At 40.8% G+C, this 14,010-nt stretch overlaps 1 protein-coding gene across 1 annotated transcript; it reads right to left on the reverse strand.

Moving 5' to 3' along the window:
- Positions 1–4,471: 4,471 nt before the first annotated feature.
- Positions 4,472–13,476, reverse strand: LOC109468929 (arylsulfatase B-like). Its single transcript, XM_019767309.1, has 10 exons — positions 13,384–13,476; positions 12,276–12,436; positions 11,574–11,733; positions 10,918–11,030; positions 9,034–9,162; positions 8,363–8,488; positions 7,728–7,854; positions 6,842–7,306; positions 6,016–6,080; positions 4,472–5,425 (listed from the first exon to the last, which is right to left on the reverse strand). Exons 2-10 carry the CDS (start codon positions 12,393–12,395, stop codon positions 5,210–5,212), a joined length of 1,521 nt encoding a protein of 506 aa, XP_019622868.1. The 5' UTR covers positions 12,396–12,436; positions 13,384–13,476; the 3' UTR covers positions 4,472–5,209.
- Positions 13,477–14,010: the final 534 nt, after the last annotated feature.

Here is a 14,010-nt window from a genome sequence, read left to right on the forward strand (position 1 = left end):
TAGCGGACCAACTCCCTCGGCGGTGGTAGAGGCTACAGTTTTCCTCATCTAGAATATTTTGCTTCTTCACTCTGAATTGCATTTTAGCTTTTAACATCTGTAGAATCTGAAGTTATATCTTGTTTTCCCACAATTAAGTCCACACAGTACATTCCCTCGTTATCATTAACTTGTAACCAACAATTAGCCCCCAGGCGAGAGTTTGTAATAAACTCTTTATAAGGACTCAAATTTGAAAACAAACACTATCTCATTTTTGCAGTCGCCGCCCGTAAAACAGGATTTCCAGCCGTCTGGTCCCATAGTGGGATGTCAGCCGTCTATATAAAATATCTCAGTTTATCTGTATAGCTTGTAGCTGTGTAGGAGTCAATTTTGTGTTGTAAGGCGACACTTCCTTAATTATATGGGGTGACATCACCCGAAACCTCCCAAAATGGGCGAATAAAAAAATCCGGCCGAAAAAAAATGCTGCTAAAAATGCACACTATGTATATTGACTCTCATGGAGCAAAAATACCCAAAATTCTGACAGAAAATGGTTAATGGAAGGGCCCTGGGCTGATTTGTAGGGTACCACCCATAAAATAAAGAACTCATCTTGGGGCTTATTTCTGCAGTTAAATACCCAAAGTATGACATACTGATTGAAATGTGCTAATGTAAAGCAGTATGTGTCAATATCATACAGATTGCCTTATTCAGGATACTTTTAGCTCCCGAATCTACAGTACGGGTAAGCTTTTCTATGGCTATTTTCTGATTGTATACATGTCAGTGTGTTGGCTATAGCTACATGTAGGTGCAGACAAAAGCACGTATACTCCATGGGGAGGGGGGCGTCGGCCCACTGAAAATTACTTCAATTAGCCAGATGATGCGGTCTTCAAAATCACATCGTCGCCGCCGCAACGGCGCGAAAATTGGACGTCCTGTCGTCTGACTGGTCCCTAATCTCATTAACGGACCGACTAGCCGGTAATTGTTCCGGGCTTTAATCCCCGCCAATAGAGACTTTGGGATCCTAGCTTCAGGCGAGTTACAGATCCTAGTGCATTGACATTGTTTTGTGTGTGTGTGTGTGTGTGTGTGTGTGTGTGTGTGTGTGTGTGTGTGTGTGTGTGAGTGTGTGTGTGTGTGTTAACGGCATCCAATGCAATTTTGGGGCAGCAAAACTGGAAATATGCTCACTGAATAAGGCAATCTATGTGATATTGACACATACTGCTTCACATTTAGAACATTTGAGTCAGGATTTCATACTTTGGGCATTTAAAACTGCAGAAACAAGCCCCAAGATGAGTCCTTTATTTTCCGGGTGGTACCTAAAATCAGCACAAGGCCCTTCCACTAACCATTTTCCGTCAGAATTTTGGTAATTTTGCTCCATGAGGGTCAATATACATTAGGACAGTGTTTTTTCAACTCAGTATATTGACTTTGAAAAAATCGGGTTTCCAAGTCATAAAAACTGCATTGGATTTTGCACTGCAATTTGAATCATATTTATCAAATATTTGGACAAACCTTCACTTACATACATAAGTGCTTACATTTTCATCATTACACTGAAGCTGAATCTACATATATTTATTATAATATAACACACTATTATATCTTGCATATATGTATATCGACTTTTTTCTTATTTAAAAATTCTTCTTTTTCTGACATGAACTGCGAACTACTGATATATATTTTATTGATAGAAAATGATTTATTTTATGGTCACTCTTCAACGCGCATCAACTTGGTGACGTCATATTCAGACGATATGTAGCGACGTGACGTCATATTCAGACGATACCTCAGCGTCTCTGTTGTTCCTGTTGTGTCATATCGAGAAATGTTATCTAAACTGTCATTGGCGCCTTGCACATGATTACTGCTCGTATCTCTGTTAAAGATCGCGTCCGCCGCCAAATGACTCTGAAATTGTTTTTGTTGGTGTCGGTGGTAATAATTGTTCTGTCCTTAAACTGAAAGAGATCAGTTAAGCCTACGGTTGTATTAGTCTCTTCCAGACTAACTACACTGGCTGTATATAGGAGAATATTTGCCGGGGGAGTTTGGCCGCCTTGTAGGCTCTTGACTGGCCCGCAGTTAGGAGGGAAAGAAACTACCTCCCCGCGGCCGGACTCCCTTGGCCAATTTTACTCTCCTTTTTGCCGAATTCTACGATCCGTCTACTATTGTATGGCGGAGGTCTAATACAATAACAATAAGTAAATAAAAATAATACAATAAATCTAATAACAAGTGAGAAGTAAATAAACATGCATGGGAGGGCCGGAAACCTGGTGGTTTATCTTTGGCCCTCCCCAATACTACAAAATTAAAATATGAATTACCATTATTTCTAGATAAACCAAATTTGTCGTTGAAGAGATTCATTTGAAATTTGAAACTTAAAAAATAAAAAAAATTAAAAAAAATCAAAGAAGTAATAAAATTTCAACCGCTTCTGAAGCCTGGTAGAGGCTAGTAATTTTACTATCGTTAACCATGACCTGTCCCGTGTTATGTCCTCAGTAGTAACCTTGTCATAAGAGTAACTGATATGTTGACTTGTACACTGTTGAAGACGTCTGCTGCCCCAGACAAGAGCCCTCAGTCCCGCCAAAACTGCGCACAAAAACACGTCAAGGGGCTCTTCATTCTCTTACAATCATAAACACAGTTCAACTGCCTCGGACTGTATGATTTCTGCTGTAAGTTTGGTCACTAAAAAAAGCTTTAAAATGACAGTAGGAAAGGCAAAAAGACGTCAAAAACACGTCAAGTGTCTCTTCATTCCCTTAAAAATCATAAACACAGTTCAACTGCCTTTGGCAGTATGATTTCAGCAAGCCACTAGTACAGGGTTTGGTCACTATGTTTTAAAATGACGGGGACATCCGAAAAGAAAACAAGACGCCAAAATTACGTCAAAAGGCTTTTCATATATTTTATAATTCAGAAACACAATTCAACTTAAGACATGGCGACGGTAGGGTGATTTTAAGTACTCTCCAAATTTTGGTGTATTTTTGGCGTTTTTATCTTTTTTGTAATTGCATATTTTTTTAAGTTCTGCCCGATACTGTCTTGCCAATTCGATACTGCATGAATTGCAGTCACTGAAAGATCTACTTGGATATTTAAAAAAAAACTTTCTTTTATAAAAAGTATGGGGATTTATTCTGCCAACCCTTGCTTACAGACAGTTACTGTGAGAGTGCCTCAGAAGTTTTCGATGTCAACTTTAAGAAACTTTCTATGATCTCCCCTCCTTACATCTCCCTGAAAATTAAAGAAATTGTCTTGCCATCTCGGAGACTGTTCCGTGCACCCAGACGCTCAATTACTCTCCCAGGCCGCTTCTGGTCGCGACCGCTCATGTCGATTTGTTTGATTAAGGTTGGATTAAGTCACACAGATCACCTCTTAAAGATTAAATTGATCCCATTAAACGTGGTTCAACTTGACGTTGTTGTTATAAGAACTCCTTGGCGACCTTACTTGTGAAATGAGGTGATACACAGAGACAGTTAGAACGTAGTAATCAAGATACATGTTAGCCTGGCTGCCAGACTGTTTCGGTACATTGTGTATCAGTCTCCAAAAGAACGGGTAGTACTATACTGTGGCAATCGCTTAAGTTACGATACTCAATCATGACATCTGCTTGTTTTTTATTCACTTCTTCCAAGACTGTGACCAGTTTTGTAGCTAGCGTTCAACTGATCTCAAAAACACATTTGTACGTACATTAAGTACTAGTATACGAGAACGAAGTGTCGGAGTATGGATCATCTGCACGTACGTGTCAGTGGGGACCCCTAGCGATCCAAATTATATTTGCCAGTGCTGCATATGGCTTTTGCTGCAATAACTTCAGCTGTTTGGCGCGCCTTTTTGGACCGTGCATTAAAGGTAAGATATTCTTACAAGAGAAACTAACGACTAAATGTGTACTTTCTTGTCGATAAGTAGTCGGGTAGCAGGAGCCGGTATTTGCCTAACTCTGCAACTGAACAAAACGTATGGAAATGCATGTGGACAAGAAATATAACAGACAAAAGTTTTATGGCCTTATGCCATTTCTGATGACTTCATTACTTTTAATTCTACGTAATACAATAGATATAATAAGTACAATAGATATAATAAGTAATACAAAATATGCCACAAAATAACAAAATATTACGTACAGTTGCATAGAATAGTCCCACATCTAATGTGAACCAAAAGCTTTACAATCAAATATGAAAAACAAATACAAAGTAAATGCAAAATATACAGTCATCAGACTGGAATAGGTCTTTATGGGTTAGTGCAGTGCCTATGGCACAATGTTTGTCTATCTTACCACAGATAAATTACTGCAGATAGTGTCAAGCCGACACTATGTGAACACAAAGGCAAGATAGATGGCAAAACATTATGTGAATGAGTTTTCTGTCTGTGAAAAAGTCGATCATCAGAACATCAGAAATCTAAGTCCCTAAAATATGCAGTACAAAATTATTAGGCAGAAAAATGTGACCCTGTGCTATGATTTTCCGTTCTGCTACCCAAAATTTTTGTTTGAAATCACACACAAATTTTCATGGGCACTAAACTCAAACCCTATTATTCTTTCATAAACAGACTACACAACGCCCACAACTGAGTGATACAGATGGTCTTATGTCCTTGAGTACATGTAATCACTATAGACTGTAATATTTGCATTGCATATCATTCAAATTAATTCAGAGCACAACCAACCAATACTGCATTTTGAACCTTTGCACATTGCAGCCTGCCCCTATCCCTTATTAGTGTTCTTTTCAAGAACACAGGACTTAAGGCTACTGGCAACATTCATATTGATGTTTAGAACATCTCTGGTGAGCTGGGATTCGAACCCATGACCTAGAGTTGACTAGAAGTATTGTGTGGCATTGGTATCTACCAAGTTATTAATACACAGAAACTTATCATCTGCATAAATTCAAATTTTGATATATGTGTCAGAACTAAGGAATCTTCACATATCTTGGCATGGTTATTAAAGGAGTTCTGAAGTCCAGCCGGAAGTGCTATTCTGATGTTGATTATTTTTCTATTGTCCCCAAAATGTCCCAAAGTGTCTTTTTAGTTGTCCCAACCTAAATTTTAGTGGTCAGTGGCCACCTTTAATTTATTAATTTCGAGCCCTGAAGAGGTGCCAATCTACTGTTATCTATGAGTTGTGTAACTGGTTGGTTGAGAGACTGGTGTCTGTAAGGTTGATCCAGGGGCTCCACACCCCTCCGTGGTATTTTGGGTTCCCCCGCGGGTCGGTCGGCTGATTTCTGATGGGAACCGCCGTTGCGTTGTAGGCCTGGAGTCTTCCCATGAGAAAGTCGACCAGTTTTGGGTTCCAGTCTGCGATGTTGTTAAACTCGCAAGGATCCTCCTGAAGAAAAGAAGGAAGGAATGAATGAATGAATGGATGGATGGATATATGAATGAATGAATGGATGGATGGATAAATGATTGCATGAGTGAATGAATGAATGAATTTTATTATTGTTAAGAGTTAAAACTTTTTGTCCAACACAAAATGTTCTCACACCTAGAGCTTTCGACCAGTCACTCTGGTCTTCCTCAGTAGACTGACCCAGTGAGGCTTGTCACATGGCTTCTTTGAAGTGTGACGTCAACACTTAGCTTCAAAGAAGCCACATGTCAAGCCTCACTGGGTCAGTCTACTGAGGAAGACCAGAGTGACTGGTTAAAAGCTCTAAGTGAGAGAACTTTTTGTGTTGGATCAAAAGTTTTAACTCTAAACATGTAACTACCAACACAGATGAACTTTCATGATGGTATCAAATATAGTTATGCAATTTACAAATTGATACAAAATCAAAGTAAATGTTTCTGTACATGTTGAAAATGTACCTTAATGTTGAAGACACACGGAGAGTCCCGAGGCTTGCAGTTGGTTGACGCGTTGGCGGGCTTTTCGCCGCACTTGACTTTCAGCGGTCCGGACCAGCGTGGCACGTGATTCGTCTCTTCGCTGCGGTTGGTCGTCACGCCCTCCGGTGGATACCACCCGTCCCAGGCTCCTTTGTGTATGAATAGAAGAAGAAGAACTTTACTGCGCAACAGATGTAGCGGGTACAAGGTAAGGAAAAATATACATACATAGTTGGTGATGCTAGCATACATACATAGTTGGTGATGCTAAAAATATCTAACAGTTCTACTAACTGCACTACAAATCTGGTCTACTTTGAATTCATAAACAATGTATAACAATGAAGAGACAATAATAATATTATAACAGTAATATATTGTGTCAGGAAATTTATTACATTTTCTCGTTTTGTCAGCGAATTGTGTATAAATTGGCCTACATATACAGGACATGATAGTAGCATATTGAATATCTCTGTCTTTGTATGGGGTAGCGTTATGGTTATTTGACATTTCACACACATGTCATACTTGTAGTCCTAAGACTGAATTATGGTCCATGGTAATACATACATTATCATGGACTTATACAATATATTACTAAAGGTTAAAAGACATAATTACACAACAAATTCATCAAAGTTATTGCACTCAAACACACCACAACTACAATTTATCTGTATCTGTATCTGTATAGCCGGTATAACCGCCTTTCGGGCGTAACACACCAGCTTCGCAGGCACGTGGCGCGGCGGAAGCTAGCTACATTACACAGAACGACTTGTTACACCTAACCCTTGAACATCTAACTCTAGACATTGTTTAAAGCTATCTAATGACAATGCCCTTACTGTACTTTGTGGCAGCGAAAATATGTACAGTCAAAGTATGCAAGATAAAAAAAACTAACCCTTGTAGGCTTCGCCGAGGATTATTTTGTGATCGCGGTATCGCAGGGCCGCGGTTTTCCGCTTCGGATCGATGTTGTGCAGCACTTCCACGCGTGGCGACTCCTCTCCGCGTGAAATCGTCTCCCAGACATTCGAACCATCCAGATTCTTCAGTTGGGTCGAATCCCCGCCTGCGAGGGCGTAGATCGTCGGCAGGAGGTCGCAAACGTGTAGAAGCTCGTGCGTCGTCCGTTTGGGTTGTTTGATGAGGGGGCTGTGGACAAAACCCGTCCCATGGACACCCCCCTCCCAGAGTGTGTTTTTAACACCCCTAAGGGGCCAGTTGCTGGCGTAGTTCATGTCGAAGCCGGCGGCAGGACCCCCGTTGTCGGTGGTGAAGATGATGACAGAGTTTTCTAACATCCCGCGGGCAGACAGAGCTTTGGTCACGTTACCTACCGCATCATCTAGTGCTGAGACCATGGCTGGAGGAAAAACACAAAAACAATAATAAAAGAATTATAATATATGTCATAAATGATAATAATACAGATGACAAATTAGATAAAAAATCTACAATGTAGTTCTGCACAATTCATTTGGTGGTTCATAATCATATCTTGGTTTAAGAAAAATTCCAGAGAACTAAATAGATTTGTATCTGTATCAGTATAGCCGGTATAACTGCCCTTCGGTGTAACACATCGGCTTCACAGGCACGCGGCGCGGCGACAGCTAGCTATATTACACAGAACGACTTGTTACACTCAATCCTTGCACAATCCATTGCAGGAGTTGTTTAAAGATTTCTAGTGATGATGCCCCAACTGTGTTTGGTGGCAACGAGTTCCAGTCTACGATAGATCAAGAAGAAAGCAAGAGGCTGAAGATAAAGTGTGCACCTACCAGCGAACGTCCTCCTGCCAGGGTGCTGGATGTGGGGGAACTTATCAATGTACTTCTGGGGGGCCTGCAGGGGGTCGTCAGGGTTACCAGAATGCACCGCTTGATGGGGCAAGTACAGGAACAGGGGCTGGGGGGATGGGGAAAAAATTCATGAATAACCGAATACTAGTAATGTATATTATTATAATAGTATACACGCAGACATACATATGGCCTAGGAAAAAAATGTATCTGTATCTGTATCTGTGTAGCCGGTATAACCACCTTTCGGAGTAACACACCAGTTTCTGTATCTGTATAGCCGGTATAACCGCCTTTTGGCGTAACACACCAGCTTCTGTATCTGTATAGCCGGTATAACCGCCTTTTGGTGTAACACACCAGCTTCGCAGGCACGCGTCGCGGCGGCAGCTAGCTACATTACACCGAACGACTTGTTACACCTAACCTTAACTATGTAAGCGTGCCACACAGCACAGTTCGACTGTTGGGGGTGAAATATGAGTATTTTTTAGTTGATTCAAAACCAAAGTCTTTTCAAATCAGAAAAAAATGCAGAAGCAAATCCGAGAACCAACAAATTAAATTGGTGTGGCCTTACTACCAACACAGATAGCAATCATGACAACATTCACCTTGTCAGTATCGTGGTTTGCGATGATCCTCTCAGCCTCTGTGGCGAACAGTTCCGTACTGTACGTTCCGTTTTCCGTCCACACCGGCTCTGTCCCGTTCCGCAGGTCCAGACCCTTGTACCCAGTCTGTAACCATGGATACAGGGGGTTACTTTCCATTATAGAAGAGAAAAATACTATAAATCTTGAGCAATGTCACAATTCTTTTCAAACTGATTGAAAGAGTATCATTAATTTCCACTGAATTATGGTGAGACAGCTAATTTCAGCACAACTTGTAAGATCACACTGATTTTTGTCATCTGGAAGTTCCAAATTCACAGTGTCCTTCTGGATTGAAAGTGACATTGCTGACAGGGCTCTTAGCCAGCTTCAAATTTTTTCTGTCAGCCCAGGTTCATCATCAGATTTTGCTTGCCATCTAGGGTGGTCTGCAGCAAGCCTTCAAAAACACAATTTCCCACATTTTCAGAGGCAAATCATGGTGTTGAGAGTGAGCGTCAGTGGTCCTTCAGATGTTTTCATACTTTTACCCAAGATTTTTTGTTAATTTTGTCTGTCAAGGTTGGCGGATTGGTTTAAAAACATTCCCCTTCACACACTGCAAAGTTCTAGTAATTGACAGAAAAACAGGTGCTGGCTTAAAAGCCCTAGTTGCTGACTGTCCTGACCTCTCCTTTACTGTTACTTTCATCGTCTGTGTGATCGTAATAGTTGTCCTTCCCGGTGAGGTAACCAAAGTAGGAGTCAAACCCGCGGTAGGTCGGTGTGTGTTCCCATGTGTGGTGGCCAAGATGCCACTGTGTCAGCGGAAACACAAGAAAAACAACAGAGATTCTGTAAACAGCATGAAACAACTAGCCTCTACCAGGTACCGCGGATCGCTGAAAAAATAGTGGGTCGCAAATTGGATCTTCTATGGCCTGGGATCTTCTCTGGTATACTATCCCTTTATTTCGGCCAATTTCTGATACTTTTCCAGCAATCCACGGTGTCTGGTCGAGGCTATGAAACAACAACACACCTGCAAATGTCGTGCCAAGAACATTGGGGGGCAAGATTGTCTTTTTTGCTTGAGTATAACCCTCGGAAGATGGGGAACAACAGATGCTAAACTGGACAGTGAGTGAGTGACCCACAAGCTTTTGGCATGACATCTGCAGGTGGTTGCCCCCGGTTACACGAGACTGTTTACCGAAGCGTGTATCGCGTTGATATGATCCATGTATCCCTCCGCCCCGGTCCAGTAGCCAAAATACGAGTCAAACCCGCGAAAGGTCGGGGTATACTCCCACGCGTACATACCCAGATGCCACTGCAATATGGTCAAAACAAGATCCAAACTATCATGAAAGTTCATCTGTGTTGGTAGTTACGTGTTTAGAGTTAAAACGTTTGGTCCAACACAAAAAGTTCTCTCACCTAGAGCTTTTGATCAGTCACTCTGGTCTTCCTATGTAGACTGACCCAATGAAGCTTGCCAGTGTTGACGTCACACTTCAAAGAAGCCACATGACAAGCCTCACTGGGTCAGTCTACTAAGGAAGACCAGAGTGACTGGTCGAAAGCTCTAGGTGAGAGAACTTTTTTGTGTTGGACCAAAAGTTTTAACTCAAAACAAAGAACTAAACTGTACACAGACATGAAATTAAATCCAATCAGAAACAGAGCATACAAAATATAGTGCAATGCTGCATTTTAGGAAAAGTTACAAGCTTGCCAATGCAAACTCAGGAAAGTTTTTGAGTAAGAACTGCAAGTAGTGAGTTAAAATTTATATTACATCAAAGGAGCTTCAGACTTTGCAACAGAGCACCAAGCATGCTTTACCTTCCCCACCATGCCAGTGGTATAACCCCGCCTCTTTAATTGCATTAGGATTGTTTCATTTAGAGACAGTTTGTAGGGGGTTAAAGCCACCATAGCCCAAAGTCTTCTATTAGGCTTACCTGTGCTTATATCCACCAGCTTTTAACTACATGTAGGCAGGAGAGCAGAGAGAGCACCAAATCCACCGACCTCCAAGCAGTTATATGAGTTGGGCTTGTCTTGTGGGTTTTTCGTTGTCTTTTCTGCATTTCTACATATTTCTTTTAGCGAGAGTTAATTGTGTTGAACAGGAAAGGCCAGAATATACTCTCCAAGCAGAGGTGTGGGTTTTGGGTTATTTTTGGCATGTTTTTAAACTTTTTTTATCTGGATTTTTTTTTTGCATTGGGTTGGGTGAAACAAAAATTCCAGTGCAAAAAAGAAACCCCGGTAAAAAGGCTAAAAACACACAAAAAAACCCCAAACCTCTGCTTGGAGAGTAGCCAGAGTAGCCAGAATGCAAGCCCAACCAACACATCTGCTGGGAGACACAAGTACCCTTACCTTCCCCACCATACGAGTGGTATAACCCAGTTGTTTCAGGTACTGTGGTAGGATCGTCTCATTCAGAGCCAGTCCGTAGGGTTGCGCACTTACTATCACGAAGTGCTGTAGGCCTATAAAATTAAACAATGGTCACACCGTCAATGTTCAAACATCTGCGATACCCCGGCTAGGATGCTTACCTTCCCCACCATGTGAGTGGCATAACCCAGTTGTTTCAGGTACTGTGGGAGGATCGTTTCATTCAGTGGCAGGCCGAAGGGGGTGGCACCGGAAATCACGCCGTGCTGCAAACCTACATAGGGTAAAGCGTTAGGCCTAGGGGAATAAATGTTGTGTTTCCTGTTTCAGTCCTGAAAAACTTAGGGTCGGTAGTTAGGGATTATCTTTTTTCCTTTTTTCTTCTTTTCGACTTTGGCAATCTCTACTGATTCAACTTATACAAAACAGTATTAACAAAGTAAAAATTTCAACAAAGCAAAAATTGCATGAGGACACTGATTGTACAAGGTTTCATGACTCAGGTGTAAGATCATGGAGCTAGAAAAGGTTGATTAGCTTTAAAAATTTATTTCCCACTGCACACAAAAAAGGCTAGGGTCAGCAGTTTTTTTCTATGATCGGTTGGGAAACAGGAAACACAACTTTTGACAAATTATTTATACTTAAACACACAACAAAAGTTCAGCTATGCTGGGGAGCTTTCGAGACGTACTCTGTCTCTTCATCAACCCGATTCAGATCTCGTCTTGGAGTTCTCTTGTCACGTGACTTGATGTGATAATCACGTGACAAGAGACAGTCATATACAGGAAACAGAACATTTCCTCGGCGAGACCTGTATGTATGGGATGTCGTCCTGTCATGAGAGCACTGCGGGTCGGTGTACAGATGGGAGACACGTAGTAGTTCCCCAGGATCACACCGCTATACGCCAGACTGTCCAGGTTAGGCGTGGGGATCTGATCCGAACCATGGAAACTCACATCATTCCAACCCTGGAAATCAATGAAAAGTTTATTGCAAATACATGCCCAAGGGCTAATTGCAGTTACAAACAACATGTACGAAGAAAGAAAATACAATGGTATGTGGGACTACGTCTAACATTATACTGTATTCTACAACATACATGGAACTAGTTTTGCTGCATCAATGATAATATAAAGGGAACATTACTTTTATGGGGGACATTATTATAATAGCTTCTTTGAAGTGTGACGTCAACACTGGGTCACAGGTATCTGGTAGACGATGTCGGCCCCCGTCGCGGTTCAGTGAAGGGCCATGATGTATATAGCCTCCTTCACCCCTCTCAAGAAATAGTCTTGTGTTGACGTCACACTTCAAAGAAGCCACGTGACAAGCCTCACTGGGTCAGTCTACTGAGGAAGACCAGAGTGACTGGTCGAAAGCTCCTGTGAGAGAACTTTTTTGTGTTGGATCTCAAGTTTTAGCTCTAAACATGTAACTACCTTGACACAGATGAACTTAAATGATAATCCAATAAAATTCATTTACATTATGTAACATTACTTACCAAATCATCGGCAACAATGAGAATGATGTGTGGAGGTTGTGTTGTCTTGGACGAAGATGGACCAACACACAGAGCAGCAGCCAAGAGGAGCAACAATGCCCCCTTGTGGCCAACAGCCATCACTGCAGCTGTCTGAAGATTCTCTCACTAAAGACCTGCAACTATTTAAAAATTAAAATGTTGTTTCTGTTACGTTTGTTTTTTGCCTGATTTTGGAAAAAAAAAAGAAATTTTATTGCCCTTTGACAGTGGTCAACATGCCAAAAATGAGCAAAATGGCAGCCTTGTCATGCTGGAACGTGTATGGCAGATAAACATGAAGAGAGGAGACAAGACAAGGCTCTGATTTATTGTTTTATTTTAATGCAGATATGCATTTCATTCCTTTCATATGTTCCCACTGAATCAAAACCATTTAATTTGTACAATGATTGAAACCTTTTTCAAAGTTGTTTCAGTGACAAATGGATGTTGTGATAGTTGGCAGTTAAGTTAGCACAATATTAAGTATCGTTTCCTGTTAAACAGGGTTTATGATGTCAAAATTTGAAAATATAGGAATCTTGTTTTTTGGGGCACACCTTTTTTTTGACCCGCTCGCATTAGATTTGGAGTCTGTGGAGGATGTCATCCATATAATTTACTTGCTATGGCCTAAGATTGAGACTGCAAAAATTTGCACTTGTACATTGTATATGGATCCGCCAAAATGTGTATTGTGAAGCAGAAATCCGGCAACAGTGTTTTGTTATCAGGCCCCTGTATCTAACCACGGACGTTCTATAGTCAGAAAACCGGTTTTACGTGACTCTTTTGGTAGCTTAAAAAATCAAGTTATGTTTGACTAACGTATATCCACGGTTAACTATAAAGTTACTAAGTGCATTTTGCTCTTAGTAGTCTTACCTTAGATACACAGAGAAGTAACAAAATTTATACAAATTTATCTCTTTGTTTGTTTGATCAAGGACGAAAGAATTAAGTTCATGATCATGTGATATGGGGGAATTCGAGCTCAACATAACTAGTAAAATACTTGCAATATTCTGCCTTTGCAAAGGTACCAACGTGCACGAAACTGAGCTAGCAATCCTTAGAGTAATGTTACCTTTCTCTGTTGACCACAAAGAGCGGAGAAAGCCCTGTAGAGGTGGGAAAAATCAACAAAACAAGGCGAAGGTATAGGAAGTCGGACTGGTCCCGCTGCAATGTTTTCAGGGTTAAAGGTCATATAGGGTCAGCAATTCGGGGCTTGCTTACCCAACCTAGTGTCGCAATATGTCAAACCGTAGATGTCAGCGTTTCTCACTACCGTACTTGAAAATTACTGATCATTCCCAAACACGCGTAATCCATATATCATAGAGAAAGAAAAATGATATGAAGAGATTATAAAAAGTTGAAAAAGGCATATAATTGGGTGTTCAACCATTTTAAAGGTCTTTCTTCAAATATTGTGCTGAAAAAAGAAGCTTTTGGCAACAGTAATTCGAGGCTTGATTCCCCAACCTAGTGTCGCAATATGTCAAACTGCAGATGTCAGCGTTTCTGGCTACTGTACTTGAAAAATACTGATCATTTTGTTAAATCCATGTATCATATTGCATAAAGAAAAAATGATATTACAAGAAGATTATAAAACATTGAAAAAGACATATTACTGGATGTTCAGATAGATTTATTCAAAGATTTTAAAGGTCTTTCTTCAAACATTGCGCTGAAGAAATAAGCTTTT

Source organism: Branchiostoma belcheri, unplaced genomic scaffold, assembly GCF_001625305.1.
Source record: "Branchiostoma belcheri isolate BF01 breed outbred unplaced genomic scaffold, Haploidv18h27 scaffold2, whole genome shotgun sequence".
Taxonomy (NCBI): domain Eukaryota; kingdom Metazoa; phylum Chordata; class Leptocardii; order Amphioxiformes; family Branchiostomatidae; genus Branchiostoma; species Branchiostoma belcheri.